We start from the raw sequence: 21,973 nt of genomic DNA on the forward strand, positions 1-21,973 counted from the left end.
CCAGATTTTGTGCACTTTTAGAACATTTGGGAAGGTTTAGAAGTAGAATTCCTTCAGAGTTTAGTGGCACATTTCAGATGTTCTCTGCAGGTTTTCTCTACAGTGAATTGCTAGATGACGAAGAAAGGTCATGGTTTCTTTGTATGGGGCAACACTTGAATAGAGGATAACCTGATTTTCTGTGATTCACATAAAGAGCGTAATCTGCAAAAGAGATCCAGGTTTCTATTTTGAAAGCACTGTTAAATTTGAAATTTCCATGGCACGATTAATGGTGTTTGAGGAAGTGCTGAGTCCCTGGTTGGGATTCGCTTGCCGTCTAATAATATTGTTTCAGTCGTTCCCAAGGGGTGAGTTATGTTTACATTTAGCCACATTCACAGTCCAGTCAATTTGCACCATTGTGATAACATTCTCTGACATCTGGAATACACCCTTGAGTGTTACTTAAGGATGCAAGAGTGTTGTTTGAAAGGCACAGGCCTCAAAATCTGAGGCTCTTCAACTAACATTTATCGCATAATCTTAAAGTATGGGGCCCTGTCCTTGGATAGGGACAGACCCATATAGTCTGGGATCAAGTATGCCTTGATATACTATATACATTTTGGGCCTCTCAAAGAAATGTTGTGAACAGAAAGTCTTCAAAAAGGTTTTTGCCGTGATGTAAGTCATGAGCTCTGTGTCATGAACTGGCTCTGTCTGTCTGTGTGTGTGTGTGGCTCTGTCTGTGTGTGTGTGGCTCTGTCTGGTGTGTGTGGCTCTGTCTGTGTGTGTGTGTGGCTCTGTCTGTGTGTGTGTGGCTCTGTCTGTGTGTGTGGCTCTGTCTGTGTGTGTGTGGCTCTGTCTGTGTGTGTGTGGCTCTGTCTGTGTGTGTCTGTGGCTCTCTGTGTGGGTAGCTTTTTTTGTAGGTGGCTCTGTGTGTGTGGGTGGCTCTGCGTGTGTGTGGGTGGCTCTGTGTGTAGGTGGCTCTGTGTGTGTGTAGGTGGCTCTGTGTGTGTGTAGGTGGCTCTGCGTGTGTGTGGGTGGCTCTATGTGAATGACTATGTGGGTGGCTTTGTGTGGGTGGCTCTTTATATGTGTGTGTGGGTGGCTTTATGTGTGTGGCTCTGTGTAGGTGCAAATACAATAGGTCTCGCATTTGCGAGCGATTAAGCTATTGGCATTGTAAATGAGAATGCCATTTATTTATGTTTTAAAAACAAAAACATGAATAAAAAAAATGTCATGAGCAATGCCAATAGCTCTAACTTTAACAATGCTGAGACCATTGCATTGTAAATGCTTGTTTATGTATGTTATTATATATCTGTGGACAATGCCTTCATTCAATCCAGGTTAGACTGTCAGTATACTCTTCTTTGGGATTTGTGCAAAAATGCTGGACATACTCTAGCTAGTACAGAATGGGGCACTTGGGTAATCCCTACACCTTCGATGAGACAGGAAAAGACAAGTTTCTAGGTAAACTTTTTTGCTCCTAACTCATCAGAGAATAATCTATAAAGAGATGAAAATCACATTAGAAACACCAGGCTACCACAAATTTTCTTATGGGTATTTTCAAATGTCACTCTCCCGATTGCAATTTATGTTCTACACATATGTCTCTGTTAAATTTCCTGAGTCAAGACAGTAACCTTGTTTTAAAAATCATTTTAATTTAAAAAATGGGAAACACACCATATTGCACTTACTCCTCTAAGCAGATGAAAAACTGATCTTCAATCAAAGTATTAAGATCTGGCTTTGTAATAAATATGCAATTTCTCTTTGTCTGTTCTTACACTATATTTATGGAAAATGTCTGAAGTTGGCAAATTGGTACCTGGCTTTTTGTCTTTTTCCTAGTATTGTGAATCTCATTTTGTGGAATTCACTTGTTTAAGTAGCTAATTTGTAGTTATTTTGGTGTTATCAGTTTTTATTTCAAAGGATTTTTTAGGTTTTTTTTCTGTTGAATTCTCTGAGCACCAGGAAGCTATGCAATTGTGTTTCACAAATACAATTAACATAACATAGTTGTCCAGGGCAGGCAATAGAGGGAGGACCGGGTGCCAGAATTTCTCCTTTTACATCTAAAGCTGAAAATCTCACTCTCCCAGCAATAATGTATTCCATTGTATACGCATTGCTACTAACCACATCTGAAAAATGTTGATATTCTGACCAATATGCAACCTTACATCATAAACTCCACAACACAGCTGACTCTCGAACTCCATGCTGCATAACAACTTGCTTTTCATTACAGTTACAACTTCCTCCCACACATCATACCTTTTGTAACCTTCCTCCTGTATCCAACATCACTGTGCCACACCAGGATATTTTTCTCCTTGATTCCGTGAATGATCATTTGCAGTGTAGCTAGATTGGCACTATATTCAGACACACATACAAACAGTATTATAAAATGCTCATTCCTACATAGATTGAGGGATGGGGGTTTCACTAGTGTTAAATAAAAATGACTGCCTTAGTGTAGCTGCAAACGCAACAGCTATCATAATGCATAGATTTCATGCCTGGCATTCGAAGTCAAGATCATTCTTAAACATTTTGCTCAGCATTGAGTGTTTACAATTTTTTTGTTGTCATTCTGAAGGTCAAATGCACACTATCTCCAATTTCAGTTGCTATATCACTATAGCCCCTTGGTTCAATTTTGTTACACGATCTCCCTTGGAGCCCTGTATGTATGAAACCATGAAACATTGTGCTCTGTTTTTTGTTGTACCGTTTTTATGCTCAATGGGTGATAATAAATCCTCTTAACAACAGAAACTATCTTTCGCAGACTAATCATTCTCTTTGTTACTGAACATTTGCTTTAATATGGCATGAATTTTGCATCTATGCAGATTGTGTTAGCCACTGTCATCTACCCATATACTTATCTTCCCCTTACCCATCTTCAGCACCACATTAACATACAAAGACTTTTCAGAGTCCTGTCTTAATCAGTGAAGTGGTTGCAAATGTACCTCACATTTTTGGGTGCATCTTGAACCTGTAAGGATACAATTAGGGACAATTCATAACCCTCCTGTGCTTTCCATAAAATATTACAAGTTAGTGGCTGGCTTGCAGGTATGTGGAATTTGGCTAGGGCTTCAGTGGGCTTCAGTGGAAACCAGAAGCCTAATGCACTAATGCAAATCACAGATACAAGGATGAAGACCCCACCTTGTGACTCCTCTGTCTGTTTATGGAGAATACATTTTTAAAACGTGTATTGGCTATTCCATCAGGCTCTTCAAACAGATTTGCCCATAACGAAATAGGTCTAACCTATGTGAGTGACATCATTCGCCTTTCCCCTTTATTGTTATGGGGCAAAATATGGCTATCAGAGGACTTACAGCTTACTAGAGATATCCTCCGGGACTGTTTAAAACTGGCAAATATGAATCAGATCCCCTGGCTATCTTATGTAAACGAAATGCTCCATAGAATAGGCTTGGGAGATATTTTTGACAATCCCGAAAATATACAGGGAGATATCAAAACTGTAATTAAAAGAAATTATTGGAAATCACCGCTTGCGAACTCCCTGGTTAGCCCTTATGTTCCCAAGGCCACTTTGCAGCACCAGTTTTATCTAACCTTCACAAATCATGTGCAATGGCGATTTTATTTGACAAGGTTTAGGTTACACACCCTGCACTTTCTTTTTGCGTTTCCTAAACAGAGGGGCTGGTGCGAGAAACTGCCCCCCTGTCCTTGTAATAACAAAGACAGCCAAAGCACGATGCATATTGTTCTTTTCTGTTCCCTATACAAGGACCCGAGAATCAGGTTTATTAAGCCGATCCTCAAGGAAAAACAACCATGCCATTACAAAGAGGGTTATGATTATTTATTATCTTTGTCATCATCTGGTGTCTGTTGTGCAATGTTAAACTTTATACGAGTGTCACTTTTGATTAGAAAACGGTATGGCTAAATCTGGCCCCAAGAAGCTGACCCTTTGATTATGTATATTGTATACTGTTGCATTGCGATTTTCTATTACTTATCTTACCTGCCCTTTAATATATACCCCGGTACGAAGAATCCATGAATCATCTGAATTAATTGAAAGTAAAACTATGGGCTTTATTTGTGATTATATTAACTAATGAATTTTATAGTGTTATAACTGTAAGACTCTCTTTAAAAATGAATTTTAAATTATGTTTGTAAATGTAATTGTTTGACTTTTATGATTCTTTTGTTTTGAATCGAATAAAGTTTTTGAAACGAAACGACTCCTCTGTCCTTTCTCTAGCAAGACTCCTTCCCTTAGGATACATTTAAAGAGGTAGATAGTGTGAATGGGAAATAACAGCATTTAGCACATCCCGGCTATCAGCAAAAAAGCAACATTTTAACACTCAACTCCCCTGATATATGGAAATATTACTGGTTCATTGAGCGCTGTAGAACTAGACCAACATTGCTGTTGTTCAATGAATTCATAATTTAGCACTTTGCTTCTTAAAGTATAAAGAAAGTAACCAGAAGTTAATCACTTATAATGTCCACTAATATAAGATCATAACGGTTAGCCCTGAAACCCTTCTCATGACTGATAAGTAGCCTACCTTCCAGGTGGGACCTTAGACAAATGAAGCATCACTCATGAGTAAGGCTTTCTCCTTGACAAAACAAATATAGAACAGGTGAAATCCTGTGAAACAACAATTAGTACTCTGGCACTGTACAGATAGTTCTTAAAACGCCAGACTTACCATTGCATATTTTTGGAAACTCAGCGGCACCCCATTGAATATGTGCACTTTTGGAGGAACTACTGGATGACATACATCTACCAGCTGCCTTCTCTCCTGTCCGGTTGCAGGTGCTGTTTGAAGGAGCTGTAGTTGGCCCAAAGCTATCGGCACCACAGATCTCAGACTGCAGATCTCCTGCCTGTTACTGACTGACTTGCTGGTTGGTTGGGGCTTATGTCGGGAGCAGTGCAGTGGGGTCAGAGGGTGCTTCTAGCTTATAGTACAGCCCTGGTTTCAGAGGGAGTCTAGCTCCATGGCAGCTCAAGTGGACTGCGGGGTCCTCTGGCAAGAGCTCAGCTATGACTGTGCTACCTGTCCTTCCCCACCTTCCGTAGGGAGTCAGACCAGAAGTCCACTAGAGGGCCTGTTGACCAGTGGAGGCCATGACATGGCACAGCTGGGATTGGACTCATTAGGAGGCAAAGCTGTGGCACAGCAGACGTAGCACTGCAGGGTTGAGGGCCCCGGCACACAGATGAGGTCTGCCGATGTGCTGGTGCGGCTTGCTCATCACTTGACCCTAACCCATCTTCTCTCAGTTTCTCAAATCGCCTGCCAGCCTCAGTGCCCTTGTCAGCAGCCTTCTGGACTACTACCGGCTTGGATGATAACACCACTCCACAAAGAATCACATGGTTAGAAGGAGGGGGTTCCCAACCTAGCTGATGCTACTTCACCCAGCTTAAATCAGTAAAAGCACAATCGCCAGTAGGTGTCTTAAAAAAAAAAAAAAAAAAAACATATTCTACTGCCACTTTTTCTTCTCTGGGGTGGTGAGAACAGCACCTAACCAATTGCACAGTGGGGAATGTTGTACTTTGCAGTTGCCAAGACTATTTCTTTACCTACCCTAAATAAGTGATTGACACTTGTGGGAGAAGAAAACACGCTCAGCTAAATTGAACAACCACCATATACGCAAAAGTAGTTTGGTAGCCTTGAATAAATCCAAGGCTTTGCACTAAGGCCCTTACTGCCTTCAACAAACATAGCCCAAACTTAAACTGTCATGAATACAGTAAATGATACAATTATTTTAGTAGATAGGGACGAAGAGATTTCATTGTCTGTTCCCAAGCCTGTCAAACCCAATACCAGACAACAATTCCTCCATGAATGCTTAAGGACAACAGGTAATATCCTAAACAACCCATTGTGCTGTAAGTCTGGTCTGGGATCGCCCTCACTGGAAGGGGTTGTGATTGCATCCAACAAGATTTCCAAAGTAATCACCACGATTGCTGATATCCCCTTTTCCTTCCCCCTTTATGACCACCCCTGCAGTGAAGATCACCATTCCAGAGTTATCTGTTAATGAGGAGCATCTGGAAACTGACTCTATTTATGAACATGATGACTCAATTGCTGTAGGGGTGTCAGACCTGGAATACGAACATGGTCATACTAAAATAACTGTTAACTCATTCAATGAGTTTATGCCGCTGGATTAACTTCAGGAACTGAAATTATCAGGAGACTGGGATTCGCCCATACACCTCATGCAATCTCCAACAAATGCTGAGATACATCACAAAATTCAGCCCACAGGTAGATTAAGCAACATTTTAAAAACCTCAAAGAAGAAGGACATGCCCCCAACTTATCCTGTGCTGGTCATAATGGGGGCAATCAGTAATACCCTGTCACAGATATCTGATATATTAACTAATAAATCATTGCTATCATCAGAGCATGTCACACTATTAAATCAGATTAACAGACAGTGGATAATGATGAAAGTTAACTTTAAAATGATATCCTCATTTAAACAAATCATGAGCTAACTTCCAATCATATCAAACAATTTGCAATGATTAGACAACATTGTCGATTCACTACAATCACTTGCAACGAAGGTGAAGAACATTATCCTGACAGTTTTTACAGCCTGCACCTATCACAAACATGACAACAAGAACTCTCAGTGAACTAGGCCACTTGATCCTCAAAATAACTATAACTGGGGTATTAAACACTACAAGTACTAACTCAGCTGTACAAGTTACACAAGCTCCCCAGCTTTACCAATTACACTCATCCTCAGAACCATCAATCAGGGAAGAAACTTTGAAAGCTTTGTTCCCTACTTAGGTAAGAGATGACTCAGGAAGCTAAAACGACTTAAAAAGAATTCAGACATAAATCAGACATATTCAGGCAGAACCTTCAACAGTGGAAATTGTTCCAGTACTCAAGAAGCCGATGTCGCAAACGCTCTCCTGTAATACAAGTGAGACAAATATTGCGACACCTGGATTGAAGTCAGCTGCCACAATGGATATGGCATAGCCTGGCACACTACAATCAGATGAACAAGCTACAAAAATGAATGTAAAATTGATTTCAACCCCTCCTGGTGGCCAAAATTCAGGGTCATCTGCAGTAATAGCAACACTTCTATAGAAAGAAACTTGTCAACCTCTTGTCCTGTTGCCTAAGTTCCACTAATCCCTTTTGCCACCTTAACAGTAATTACTCAACCAACTTACAGCGAGATTTTGAAGTCAGAGTAGCCCTTTTTAAGGACCAAAGTTATCCAAACTCATGAGCAAATACATGCAGTCTTGACCCCTAAGCAAACCAACGATTCCGAGGTGCTTAAAAACATAATTGATGGCATTGCCAAATCACTAGCAGTCTTACCCCTGATATAAAAAATGCCGGCAAACTCAATCATTGCCCACGATTTAGTAAAACCAAGTGATATTTGCTCATCGAATATTGCGGGATAATGGTTTCACAAGTTGAAAAAGCAAAATGCCCCCACATACTTAGGAATAAACAACAGCATCCCAAGTCCTTATCTTCGTTATCATCAAATATTCCAAACTCCAAAGACCCAGAATTGAATGCAAAATTTGTAAACTTAAAAGTTACAACTAATGGATCTTTATCCAATCTGAGAGCGGTTTCTTGTCCAGAGAATTCTCAATCACTTAATCAACCACTAAATTCTAAAACTAATTACCATACCTATGATTCCAAAAGCTTAAAATGTTGCTGCAATGCATTTTTTGTTATCTCCTGCAACATTGCAGGTTTGACAGCCAGTTCAATTTAACACAGGAAACGTTGTTAGAATTCCTTAATGGTCATTGTCTGGTTTGAATACCAAAAACATGAAACCTCTTAAATTTACTGATTACTAATTTGACCACCCATGAAATCTTGGCATGAAAGAATGACTCAGGGAGATGTAATGTGAGGGGGAGGGGGTTGCTGATAATGATTAGCAATAAACTTAACATGAAAAGTAATACATTCACATCATCCTCTGATCATATATTAGCAGTCCTATTAACACAGCAATATCTTAAAGTTCTTGATCGTAAACATTTATTTTCCTACACATCTTTAAAAAAAATATGAATATCATGCTGTCCGAGCTGAATTTTCTCTTTTTATGGAGAAACATGGCAAGTTATTTATCATGAAAACCAGGGATTTCAGCCCATACCTTTTTCAACCAGTGACCTTGAACCCACCTCGAGGATCCAGACGTGAGGATCCAGACTTAAACTATAATATTCCCCTTCAGAAAACAACATGGAAAGAGAAGCCTAAAGGTCTAAGCACTCTGAATGGATGCACCTATTATCTTTTGCTTGACTCAGGCTACAGAGCACTTAATGGTAAATTAGTAGCCACGATATAATTGACTACACCTTCACAAACTATTCCAACTTCCATACCTGTAAGAGCTTTGCCATGATCCAGAGATCCGACAGTGACAATGACACGCAGAAGATAGTCTTCAAATATAAAACTAGACCAACTAGAATGAAGGAAAACTGCAAATAATAATTGTATGACCGTTGAAAATTCAAAAAAGCTGAAATGGAACACCACACTCAAGAACAAAGCCTCAAATGTAAGCAATGAGCTCTGTCCACTAAGTCCCACAATGAACATGCACAGTGCTATTTCATGTTTAGCAACAACTGGATCCAAACTTGGCAAAATTATTGAATGCACGGAAAATCCCTGTTCATAAGTCCAACAATCAGGAAATAGGTAATGCAAAGTGGATTCACCGTATGAATCTACATCCCATCTTAAAACATCCCTTCAATGAAATGTGATGAAGCAATTAAAAACTCAAAGATCATGCTCTAGAGGAGAATTGCAGAAATAAAACAAGATAAACATGAAAATGAATGGTTCAAACTGACACAAAATTTCAACACACAATAAAAGAGCTTCCTGGACCCTGGTTGGAGAGGGCTCTACATCTTATCTACAGCCCAATGACCTGTACATATCAAAAAAATAATGGGAAGTCCATATAAAGTCCCTTTACAAATCATCTGTCATTGGCTCATTGAAATCTCTACCAGAATTTACATCATATCCAACCATTGCTAAGGAGAAGACAGTAAAATTAATCAAAAACTCCAATACTGCTAAAACTGCGGACCTAATCGGCATTCCACTAGACCTGGTTAAACTTGATGCACATATCTGGAGCTCTGTATTGCAGTAGGTCTTTCTTAATGTACTGTGACTGGGCAGGTACCTACATCAAGGAAATGTGCCGTAATTCATCCTGTATACAAAAAAAGGTCCAAGCAGTCCAACCAGTTATCACCTAACAGCCCTCTTGGATTGTGAGGGAAAGTTATTTGCTAAACATCTGCTAATCAGTCTGCCACTCTGGGCAACAGAAAAATCGTTAATACCATCAACCCAAATGGCATTTCACTCGGGTTACTCCCTCATTAATAACAGTGTGGTACTGACTCCTCTTTAAAAAAAATCTCTAAAAAATAAAACAGTGCTGTATGCCTGATATGTTAATTATTCCTCTGCATTTGATAAAGTGATTCACCAAAGACTATTGACAAAGCTCAGGAATGGGAGAATATACCCTTCATTATTACATGTCATTGTTGAACTGCACACAGATGCTTGGTTACAAGTTAGGCTATCCACTGACAAGGTCTAGCATCTAAATTCCACACAGAGAATTGCCTTAAATAGGGCTGTAACCTGACCCCTAGATTTTTTCCTTTTATTTAGCTGACTTGTCAGAGTCTCTTAAATTAGACCATGGAGTACCACCAAAGCTAGGAAACAAGGAACTCTCACACTTGTCCCAAGCTGATATAGTCACAAATTCTAAAAGCGCTGCAATAGCTACTAAGGGCCATATGTATCAAGCAAATTAGCATTTGCAAAGGCCGAAATTCGCAGAATTTCGGCCTTTGCGAATGCTAATTTGCTAAATGGTATGTATCAAACATGTTGGCAGCAAAATAAGGAATCGCAAAATTTGCTATTCCTTATTTTGCGATTGCACTTAAGGAATCGCAAATTGTGCGATTCCTTAAATGCAATGTATCAAAGGAAAATTAATTCAAAAATGCCCATAAGGATTCGCAAATTACCACCAACTTCTAGTTGGTGGTAATTTGCAAATTCTTTTAAAAAAGCAATTTATTTAAAATCCAAAGGTGCCATATGACGCTCATACATGCCCTTAGGGCATGTATGTGCGCCATATGCCCACACAAGTCATTTTCAGGGGTGCAGCAGGGTGTTCTTGTGACACCCCTGCACCCTTGAAAATATTCCTAAATTGTGATTAGCAAATTGCTAATCGCAAATTTCCCCTTCATTCCTATGGGCCTCCTGGCCCATAGAAATGAATGGGAAATTTGCGATTAGCAATTTGCTAATCGCAATTTAGGAATGTTAAGGAATCGCTAAAAAGAAGCGATTTCCTACATACATACCATTTTGCGATTTCTAAATAGCGATTCCTTAAAAATCGCTATTTTGAAATCGCAAATGGTCATGATGATATATATGGCCCTTTATCTTTTAAATGATTTCAACTTGAAGACAGGACTGTCAATTTATCAACAACCAAAATCATGATTTTTGAAAAAAGAAACAAGACTGTACCGTGGATCTTAGGAGATGCCTCATAGGCTATCATAGACCAAACACCTGTTGACAAGAAAGCTTAAATCCACAATGATCATTCAATTCACAATAAGATTCTCCAACAGTATGCTTCGTCTGTGATAAACAGACCGATCATAGCCAATCTTAATACAACTTATATACAGGGTGTACAAAATCTTTTGCATCTTCACACTAACACTCCTTGTTGCGTCATCAGATAGAGCTGACTCTAAAAATGTTAAGTCGCTCCATTACAGGACTACTTTGAATTACTAATGTGACTACATAGGAGCAGTTCCTACAATCTTATAATCCCGAATCCACCTTGAATTTAAGAAAACATCACACAAGGATATGGAACTAAACATACCATCATAAAAAGGCTATAAAAACCTAAACTCTACCTGACATGGATACGCTAGCAAAGGTAAATCGAGTGACCCATAAATGCATGGTATGAAGAACTCTACTTAGCACACAGAGGGAGAATGGTGTAGCCATGATATAGCAATATAATCATATGGATCTAGTTTCTGAAACCCTTGCTTCTGCAGAACAAGAATATTTCAGGTTAAATCTGCCTGGTCACAGCAAAATAAAATACCTAAGATTTAGACTGTTCTATATCCCCATTTACAAATTTGAGGGGAAATGGAATCAAGCCCGTAAGGGAAAATATGTTTGTCAACTTTGTGGACTTGCAACTGAAATTCATATGCACATCTTATGTATCTGTCCTAAACTTTTGTATTTAAAAAACCTTTACCATCTATTGAATATAAGGCAAATATAGGAACCACCATGGAATTTGTTCGATATTGTTTTAAAATCATACAAAACAATGCTATTACAAGTCTAGCAACATTTTTAGACAATGCTTATAAAATGTTAGACTTCTGTATTCAGTAACCAAATGTTTCCTTTTTAAGATATATAAATCCAATACTCTTTTTAATCATCATTTTCTATTGTGTATTCATACTGATTGTGATACACCATTTTTATTGTGATCTGAGAGATTAATACAGAAAACTTCGAATCTGTCTATCTAAGAATATTTTTTAGTGTCCAGCCCCATGCCGTCCTCCTCATAAATTAAAATAAGGATTATTTTGAAACTAGGGACATCGTACCTGCTAAAACATGAGACACTCAATCACTAAAAATTATCTGAAGACCACTAATGACATGATCAACACTGTTTGGATTTCTGATGTACTACAACTCTAAAAAACAGTAGTATAATTGAAAAACACAATAGGCATAACTGATATGCCCTACTAGCATGAGCAAACAGCACAAAACTATCATATAAGTAAACCAATACTATGCAAGTGAGAAGCACCAGAAGCATAGCAAAACAGGTCTCTGGCATACCTAGGCATCCCACTTGCATATTGACCAGAACCACTAGCACAATGTATGTAATGGAATACTTCTATTCACATGAACAGGATAGAGATTATGGAGCTATTCAGAAACTGTATTTTGTGGTACGTTTAGTAGTACTACAATAGCATCACTAATCTTCAATGAATTGCATTGGTCACACTTATGTGCAGGGGTCTTCACATTTCCTATCTATTGTGTGCAGAGATCTCTGCCCTGACTGAGGAGATCACCGCACACGTAAGTATTTGTTTTAGTATTAATTGTGGTCACAGAGGAGTGGGAATACTTTTAACTGAAAGAAAGGGGTTAAATGATGAGCAAGGAGGGCTAGGGATGGCATTTATGCACTTTAGGCATCTCTGAAACTTTACGTACCACACAAAGTCAGGGTGGGAAACTAGAGGTCAAAGTTAAAGAATCTCGCCTTCACAAAGAAGGATTTATAAAATTGGATGAGCTTCAATAATCTGCAAGTATTAGGGATCTCAGAGGAAAATAAATAAGAGGGGTGATCCCAGATCATATATTGTGCATCTCTTCCATCAGGTATTTCCTTAATTCATGAACGGGGATTTTTAGTGTCAAGTACAGACAGCCCACTGCTTCCCATTTTAGAAACCTAGCAATGAGAATTGCAGTCAATATCCATGGACTGCATTAATATCAATAGGATTTTTTTTTTTCGACAGTAGATATACCAGGTGTCGCATCCTCTAAAGCATATTAAATACTCTAATGTTGAATTCTTTGTTAGGTCTAACTTTTGCCATACAAATGTTGTGTAGAGGGCAAGTTCATCAGCTAATTAGGTTCATTCCATGAGCTGTTATGACAGATAGTCTGATAGCACCAGCAAACCTTAAGATAGACTATATGGGGAGAATAATTTACTGCCAAAAATTGGCAAACGTTAAATAGTTATACATTCAGTGGACTTCTGGTGATACCACAGATAGCGACTAGATGAAGAAACAGAAATTGACCACCACCCATTTTGTCATTTGGTACTATTTTAGCAGGGAACACTTTCTTTTTTAGATTCCTTCTGATTCCAGCAAGAAATGATATCTACTCTTCTTTTTTCGTCATCTTTTTCTAAAAAGACCTTTTCCTTCTGTCTGTTTTTGCACTCCCATTGTACACTTATAGCGTAAGCAGTCTGCCTCTTTGCTATTCAGGGGTTAGGAGAGATGTCTAGATCCTATCAATCTGGATTATGGGACTGAGGTGGGAAGTCAGATGGGTGGTGAGTGTTTGGTGGAATGGTGGGGCAAGGTGAATGGTTGTTTTTATCACTAAGTGGCAAGGAAAAATCTAAATTTGGAAAAAACCTTTATTGTTTCATTAATACAGCATCGATAATACATGAACCAATAGAATATAAGCATACCACTGACTATTATTGACATAGGACCCAGGAAACTCACTATAGGTCTTTTTACGATGTCGGTCGGACAACACAGTTGCAGAATGGAACCGCCCAATATTAGGTCGGTGGTCCTGCCCGCATAATTTGGAGGGAACATTGATTTTGCAATGGCAGCTTGTGCAGTGGGCGGAAAAGGCCTGCAGCACAAGCTGCCTTTAAAAAATGGATGTATGTAAACATCCCTGCACTGTGTGGCAGGCACCACGCGGTGCCCGCCACATGGTGCAGGGATGTTTAAGGTGCACCATAGGTGACCTCCAGGCCCCATAGCTGAGGACAAGGGTGGAAGGGGATCTGCTATTGTTCCCCAAAATCACTTTCCGACAGCCTTTCCATGTTGAAAAAGCCGACATGAAAAAGCTATGCCAAACGGGCATCATAATCCTGACAAAGTGTACCTGAGCAGGCACTGCTGCCATTTGGGGAATATGTGTTCGACCTACGGCCTGACGGGACATCCAATCCTGTCAGAAGCATTGGTTTTTCCCCCGAGGCCTCAGTGATCTGACCTACTGCATTATAATACGGAGGTTGGATTGCTGAGTTTGATGTTTGGCAGATCTCCACCAAAAGCCTGCCATAGGGGATCCGTCTGACATCGTTATCAGCCCCATATTTACTATGAGTGTGCAAAATTCGCCTAATTTGCTTTGATGTAATTACCAGAAATTACTGCTCAATTACATGAAAATACGCAAAATGCAAATCCATGATTTCACTGTATTCTTTAGTGCCATATGCATTCTCACGTCTATTTTTGGCACAAGGATGCATTTATACTAATGCACCACCAACAGCAACCATCTGCGTTCTATTTTTCCCATGGTCATTATTTACCTCAAATGGCACATTTGAAGTACATGTTTGCCCCAAATGGCAAGTAATTACGTATATCGGTGTTATGCTGTCATTTTGTGAATGCTATGAAACAAGCAAAATGCACAATCTCTGAAATTGCATAAATCACAACAGTATAATGTGAATGTTCCCCAGTCAATTACATGAAGTATAAAGGATATGATATTTACGGCACAGATAAAGTATACATTTAAGCGAATACAAATTTTAAAGCCTAAAATTGTTTGCCTTCAGAACGCATCTTCTTAAAAATGAAAGAGACAAACTGAAAGGTTTTGGTTGTAAGATACTAGCCATTTCTTATTCTGATGCACCACATTGTAGTTTGGCACTACTAGTGATTGCATCTTCACAAGACTTAAAAGTGACAGTTCAGGGGGATGGAGTTCAGAAAGGGATCTGGGGGCATATTATCAAGGGGGTTTATCTCCGCTTTTTTGGCTTTAAAAGCCAAGAAAGCGGAGATAAAATTATCTCCCTATTACCTAGCTGTCGCTAACACTAGTTAGCGACAGCTAGTAGGAGATAGCGACCATCTTGGGCCCCACTTTGCATGTCACTGATATTTATCACTAATGACATGCAAAGTGGGCGTGCCAAGATGTTAGCGACTGGAAACAGTCGCTAACATCGCTATCTCCTATTACCAACTTTTGGAGATATTCGCGCTAAGCGCGAATATCTCCAAAAGCTAACACCTGCCCTGAGCAGTTCTTAGCCATGTTATCCAATGGGAGGTGGATAACACGGCTAAGAGCTTTGGCTCGCTAATGCATGAATATCGCTGACTTTTCAGCGATATTCATGCATTGCGGCCGATTTTTATCGCATTTGCGATAAACCTTGGTAATACCAAGGTTTATCTGCGATAAAAATCGCCGCAGCGCTGCGATAATTGTTTCACGCTAACCAAGCAATAGCGTATCGCTATTGCTTGGTAATATGCCCCCAGGAGCTTTATAATATGTTCTTTACGTTAGGAGGTGTGCGAAATTCTCATAAATTTGCTTTCATTAATTGTGGAAAATATCTGCAAAATTTAGAGAAACATGATTGACGTTTAATTACGTAAAAAAGCATCATTTTAGGAATGTTTGCATAACAAGTGTAACATTAAATTAGAAGATTACACACATTTTGCCAGTGTAGTTAAAATGTCACCCAACCTACATTATGTGCTTCAAATAGAGATGACTCGGAACTAATTTGTTCACTTTTTGGGGAACTTAATCGGGGGATGAAGCCAGTTTTGCTCCGTGGGATTTGAACTTGCCAATGGAACCAACACTTGATTTTAAAAACATATATATGGACTGCATGGTAATTATATTGCCCTCGAGAATCCAGATATAGATTCAGGGTCTCATTTATGAGGTTTTATCGCAGAGCAGCACCTCAGGCCTCCTAGCTGTGCCACCCTACAGTAAAAAAAATGGACGGGAATGCGCCATATAAATGAGAAACTGTGCATTTCTGTCCTTTTCTCTGCGCCAGACCACAATGGGCTGCTGTGCTCCAACGCAGACCCCTTCGCACCATGGTGCAAGGGTGCCTGCATTGAGGGGATTCATTTTTTGTCCAGGGAGGGGAACCTTTCTGCAAAAAAACAATCACAAAGGTGCTCTGCCTTTTCTATGTGTGCTGAAAAATGCAGCTCGCATAGAAAGAGGAATAACAAGGAGAAAAAAAGATATTTCTTTTGTTGTGCTTCCCTTTCGTCCCGCTTGAGGAAGGTTACGTTTTTGCCGCTGCCTCAGATTTACAATTTCTAGTAAATCTGGGACTGTGTCAAAATGCCATGGACGTTGCAGGGAATGCACCTGCAACACCCTTAGCATGCCCCTTCAATGCAGAAAACTGCATTAAATGGAAAACTGTTTACAAAGCAGTATTAAGCCTAAAAAAACGGCTTAGTTATGCCTCATGGATATGGAGCAGCCTCCTGCGCCACAGAACATCACAAAAAGTGACGTTCTGAAAGCCCAAGGGGCCTGATAAATGAGGCCCTTTGTTCTTTTCCGTGTGACACTTTTTCAAGGATAGATGTTTTTTAATCAAGCATATCTCTATAAATTTGTATTTGAGAATTATACCTGACCGCAAGGCCATCTCGCTCTGTAAATATGAAAGTTATTTCAGGCCAGCTGTACCAATACATCGTTGGACATACAACTAACTAACTATTGCTGAATTGTAAATATCAAAATTATTTAAGTAAGAACATCGATGAATTCTTAGAAAACTATGGGGCATATTTAAAAGGGAAGTGGTGTACTGAGGCATTAGCCTCCCTGGCTTAACGCCTCACTCCGCCACTTAAGAAACGCAAGACTGCACCATATTCATAAGAATATGTTGCAGCTCTGCTTTTCCAACTGCGCTGGTGCTACACTTAGCAGCCTAGCGCCAACACAGGCACCCTTGCATCATAGTGCAAGGGTGTCTGTGAGCAGGGGAAGATTGTTTATGTGCAGGGAGGTCCCCCTTCCTGCACAGAAACAATCCCTATATGCCGCTTTGTAACTTCTATGTGTGCTGCGTAATGCACACACAGAAGTTGCAAAACAAGTATTTAAAAAAAACTATTGTTTATGTGAAGAAAGGGGGACAATCCTGTACATAAACTATCATTGGCCTTTTGTTGTTTTCATGTGTGTTGCACAACGCAGCACACATGAAAAAAGCAAAAGCGAGGAGAAATGAAACATTTATCCTTGTTGTGCCAGGGTAAAATCAGGTTTTCGCTGGTCTTCAATCTGCCGCTGCCTCCTATTTACACCTCTCTTGTAAATGGGAGGCAGTGTCAGAATCAATGGTTGTTGCGGTGGAACACCCACAGCAACACCCATTGTCCTCCCCTTTCACACTAAGCATAGCGGGAAAGGAGGCCTTATTTACAAGGCAGTGTTAAGCCATGTTAACTGGCTTAATACTGCCTTGTAAATAACGTGAGGCCTCTATCGCCATCACAACGCAACTGAAAGTGACGGTGTAATGACGATAGGGGCTTGTAAATATGCCCCTATGAATGTTTGGCTATGATTTTGGTTCGATGGGATGCAATGAAGGTGGCAAATTGCAGGTTTACTGATGCTGGTTTGTTCTGAGCTATGGGTTGTATGACGTTACAACGCATGCCATTACAATGCATGCCGTTACCCCGACTTGCTGTTGGTGTGCACTGGAAGTTGGAATAGTATAATTTACTATTCGAACTCCAGTGTGTGCAACAGTAGGGAAAGTGTTGAAGTTAACTCCAGCACCTTCTACCCCCTGCAACAAGCCTTTCGCGTTGTAACAACATGTGTTGTAATGGCATGCCTTGTAACGCATCTGTTGTAAAGGCTGTTTCCCGAGCTATGCCAATCAAAAACCTAGGGTAGAAGGACAGAGGACGAATACTTACGAGCATGTTTGCTTAGAGATATGTCTGTTGCTCAAAGTGTAAAAGAATGTAGGCCACATATAGTGAAGAGCCTATTTAATGGATCTTACTGTCCTGCGGATGTTTTATAAAATATATCTGGAAAAGGCAAGTTGTAGCACTTATCAAAAAGAGTGTAAATGTTTTGAAAAACAGTGAGGACAAGGACTCTTATTAGCATTACAGGGTAGAGATTTAATAAGCAGAAATCTAATTCTCTCTGTTAAGAATCAGGAGAGTCATTTAGTGGTCGGAAGAAAAGCTATGGTGCACCTTTTTCATTTGCATTACATGAAAAGGACTGTGAAGGCACCCTAGAGCAAATTAACACATCCAATTTCTTCCTTAAAGAATTAACCGAACAACAAAGAATAGCTTTAGAATCTCCTATTAGCCATTCTGAAATAGAAATGGCAATTTCTCAACTTGCAGCAGGGTAGGCAGCAGGCCTGGATGTGTTGCCTACTGAATTATACATTTCAGAGCCTGGCATCCTTCTTGCATGAACATTTTAATTCTACTGAAGCAGTGGGCTACTCCATATCCATAGCAAGAAACATATATCTCAGTTTTTCTATAAAAGAGTAATGTTACAACCTGACCTGTGCCCCTTATCTACATAACTCATTGATCGATTGTGACTCCAAGATATACACGAGGGCTCTCTGCAATCGCATAGCACCTGGATGGCTGGACTGGTAGCCCCAATGCAACATGGGTTTAACCCACCCAGAGACAAAATCACCTGTATTCATCTTGAAATGGACAAATTCACCTGTAATAATCTTGAACTATCTACTATTGTGGTTGCAGGCTAACTCACCAAACCTACAAGGATAATTTTGCTGCATGCTGAGAAGGTATTCTATGGGGTCTCCTGGAAGTACCTATGGATTGTTGTGTCCATTATGGATGTTGGTCCTTACTGCCTTTCTACTGCCCAAACTCTTTATTACACATTGATGGCCCATTGATCCTGTATGGAGGTACTATTTTCAGAACTGTACTTTGAGCCTGCTTTTCTTTTCAGAGTTGTATAACTCTCCTTCTTGACATAGAGAGATCAAGACGACTGTGTTCAAACATCTGTATATAAAATGGTTACATCTGCTGATGGCCGTATATTTTCTTTATATTTTCTTTTAATGGATATGGCTGAGTATCCCCATGACATCAATTGCGCCTCATCTCACCAATTTTTATATGTATTTTATGCATATTAATTACGGGTTTGTTGTGAGCACAAACTACATCTCTTATGGATTAGGGGACATCTAATCCCCTCACGAGATTCTCTTTTTCTCTCTTTCCGATCTTCCAAGATCGATCCTTTGCCAGGAACAACATCAACCCCTGGCTGAGTGTTATGACAGCGGCCTCTGGCGCACTACCGCGCATGCGCACACAACTACTCTCGTTGCGCATGCGTGAGAGTTTAGCCTCTCTTGCCTATTGCACCCGCGCATGCGCGGCGTTAGGAAGTGGGTACAGCTACGATATTGCGCATTTCAAGATCGGTAATTACCAGCGCATTAACGCATACGAGGAGAAGGTGTAACTAATTAAATCAATCACCTTCTGTATATAAAGGCGCGCTCTCCTTCTGTTCGGTACCTCCACTCCCACTTGGAAGCAGGCGATTGGTACCGACGGAGAGGAGAGCACAGATGGCTAATCTTCTTTACCATTGCTACCTAGCTACCATTCTTTAAAGATCGGGTTCTTCTTTCTCTGTTGTATCAGAGCTTGACAGTTGACCCTACAATAAGCATGGGCGAATTTTGCGAATCTCGCGTTCGCGAATTTTGCGGATTTGCGAACTCGCAATCCGCAAAATCCGCGAATTCTCGCGAATTTGCGGATTTTTTTTTTTTGTGTTTGCGCGGGTTTCTACCAGTTCGCGAGGGTTTTTTACAATGTCGCAAATTGCGAACTTACCTGTCGGGTCGCAAGTTTCGCGAACTTGTTGTTTCTACGTGTCCAGCCTGTTTGGGACACTCTTCTTCATCACTGCCACTCTCTGTCACCACTGCCACTCTCTGACTACTCATGCCACCCTCTGGCCCACCCATGCCACCCTCTGTTTCATCACAGCACCCTCTGGTTGTCCAGTCAGTGTACATTATTGTGGCAACGCAAGCACACCTTCCCTGCCTCAAGTGACCTGAATTAATTTGGGGCTGATTAATGTGTCACAGAATATTTTTTTAGCTGGCACCTGCTTCCTTAGTGCTTCCTGATTAGTGATCTTTTGCACTTGCTAAGTGCTTTCATTGTTGCAAAATTAGTTACAACACCTGCCCTGCCCCAACTGACAATAATGAATTAGGGGCTGATTAATGGATTTGAACTTCCAGCCTGGCTCCTGCTTGTCTCCCTTAGCTGTAATTCAGGACCTTTGTGGCATATGTGTAACTATTCTGAGGTTCAGAGCAGGGTCACATAATAGTTTCAACTGGAAACTGAACTCTGGAGGGGCCCCTCAGGAAGCACTACAGGAAATGGCTACTAATGATGAGCCTGAACTTTTGAACCTGGTAAGTAGTTACTTTCAGTTTTGCTAAGATCGTATTTCTGCAATTTTGCACTTATTCGCGGGGCGCGAACTCACGCGAACAGTGCGAGCAAAATCCGCTGCTCGCGGATTTGCGGATTTTGCGGGAGATTCGCAAATCTCGCGGATTGCGAATTTACCGAAAATCCGCAAAATCCGCGAGCGAAACGGATTTTCCGCCCATGCTTACCCTACAAGCATTTAAACAACAGGGTTCTTTGCCTTCCCTCTATACTGGACTAGCATGGGTTTAGGCTTATGGTCTGTTGGGGTATTGTCTACCATGAGAACAACTGGTTATTGTTAAAAATCTGTTGGAAGTTTAAGAAATATATCGCAATTATACAAATATTGGGTTGGAATATATTTGATTATTCCTTCCATCTTTTTGAACAGAGCGGGGCCTCATTTTTCCCGAGCGGGTGGCGGGTTAGGTGAGGCGACTTCCCACATAAAGCTGGGTGAGTATAATATTGAAATATCACTGTGACTACCGTCATTTAATTCAGGAGGACTGTTGCCTCTGATAAGAGAATGAGACTCTTTGCTCATTTTTGTGATATGTGCTGTATGTGCTTTTCTTTTTGCCTCTGAGGGATGAATGGAAACACAGGTTGATATCACATATTTTGTGTATAATTTTTCCTACAGGAAAGGATAATCTACTCATTTTTCCACCAGACAACATTGGGGACCCAAGTTCCTGGTAGGACTATTCTGACTTGATATTTGCTTGCTTCACTATTCACAAGTTGTTTTTCACTGACATTTGCAGTTGGTATTAGATCACGGTCCTGAAGAAAGCTGGATACAGTTTATCCGTTAAGCTGAAACATGTCGACCACTCTGCACTACGCCTTCACAAAGTCATATTTTCACACTATGTGGCGTTATTTTAGTCTTAACACTGTAACAGTGCCTATTAAACATATTTTCTGTCACAGTAGTTAATTTTAAATTTTACACCTTTTTCACATTGCACACAATCACCACCATATTGAAATACATTGTGGCTAGAGGGTCACCTTTGAATCCATCTCTACACCATCACCTGATGGGTTGGGTAAGACTTGGATTTACCATCCGTATCCCACGTGACGATACTCCGCCATAATGGTGGTCTGATGGGAGTTTTTCAGCCACTTGTAATTTCTGGATGCTCCATGACTCCGTTTAGCTCAAGGATTCAGTACAGCACACATTTTGACCTTATATCTCCTGTATGTTTCTTGGTACTATCAAAGACCCTCATACTTAAACAAGAGACAAGGTGAAGATGTCCCCTGTCGCCTCACCGATTTGCTCTGTATCTTGAGCCCTTTACTCAGGTCCTTAAAATTTTATCTACACCCCTTCACTTAAATTACATAGACTAGAAGTCAAACTATTTGCATATGCCGAAGATTAAGTGTATCTCAATATCAGATCCAATTGCAGCTATTGATGCCAATAAACATATAGCTATACAGTTTGTTCAAGAATCTGTACACAAGCTAAACTACTAACTAAACCCAAATTTTGAGCAATCTTAGCTGATACCTGTTTTGTATCATCTATTACGTATCTAGGGGTCTATGTCTCTCCCTGTAAGCAGGAGACTATGAGCATGACACAGTGGCAGCTCCTCT

The 21,973-nt window shown here is 40.2% G+C and overlaps 1 protein-coding gene across 1 annotated transcript in view; it reads right to left on the reverse strand.

The window, feature by feature from the left end:
• LOC147692375 (cytochrome P450 2G1-like) overlaps positions 1-21,973 on the reverse strand; it is a 484,584-nt gene that overhangs the window by 24,490 nt on the left and 438,121 nt on the right. The window contains exons 6-7 of the mRNA XM_086939525.1: positions 8,471-8,553; positions 8,236-8,310 (exon numbers count right to left, since the gene is read on the reverse strand). Coding sequence (XP_086795651.1) covers positions 8,236-8,310; positions 8,471-8,553 — 158 coding nt within the window. The remainder of the gene's footprint in view (positions 1-8,235; positions 8,311-8,470; positions 8,554-21,973) is intronic.

The sequence above is a fragment of the Lissotriton vulgaris genome, chromosome 9, assembly GCF_964263255.1.
Source record: "Lissotriton vulgaris chromosome 9, aLisVul1.2, whole genome shotgun sequence".
In the NCBI taxonomy this organism is placed as follows: Eukaryota; Metazoa; Chordata; class Amphibia; order Caudata; family Salamandridae; genus Lissotriton; species Lissotriton vulgaris.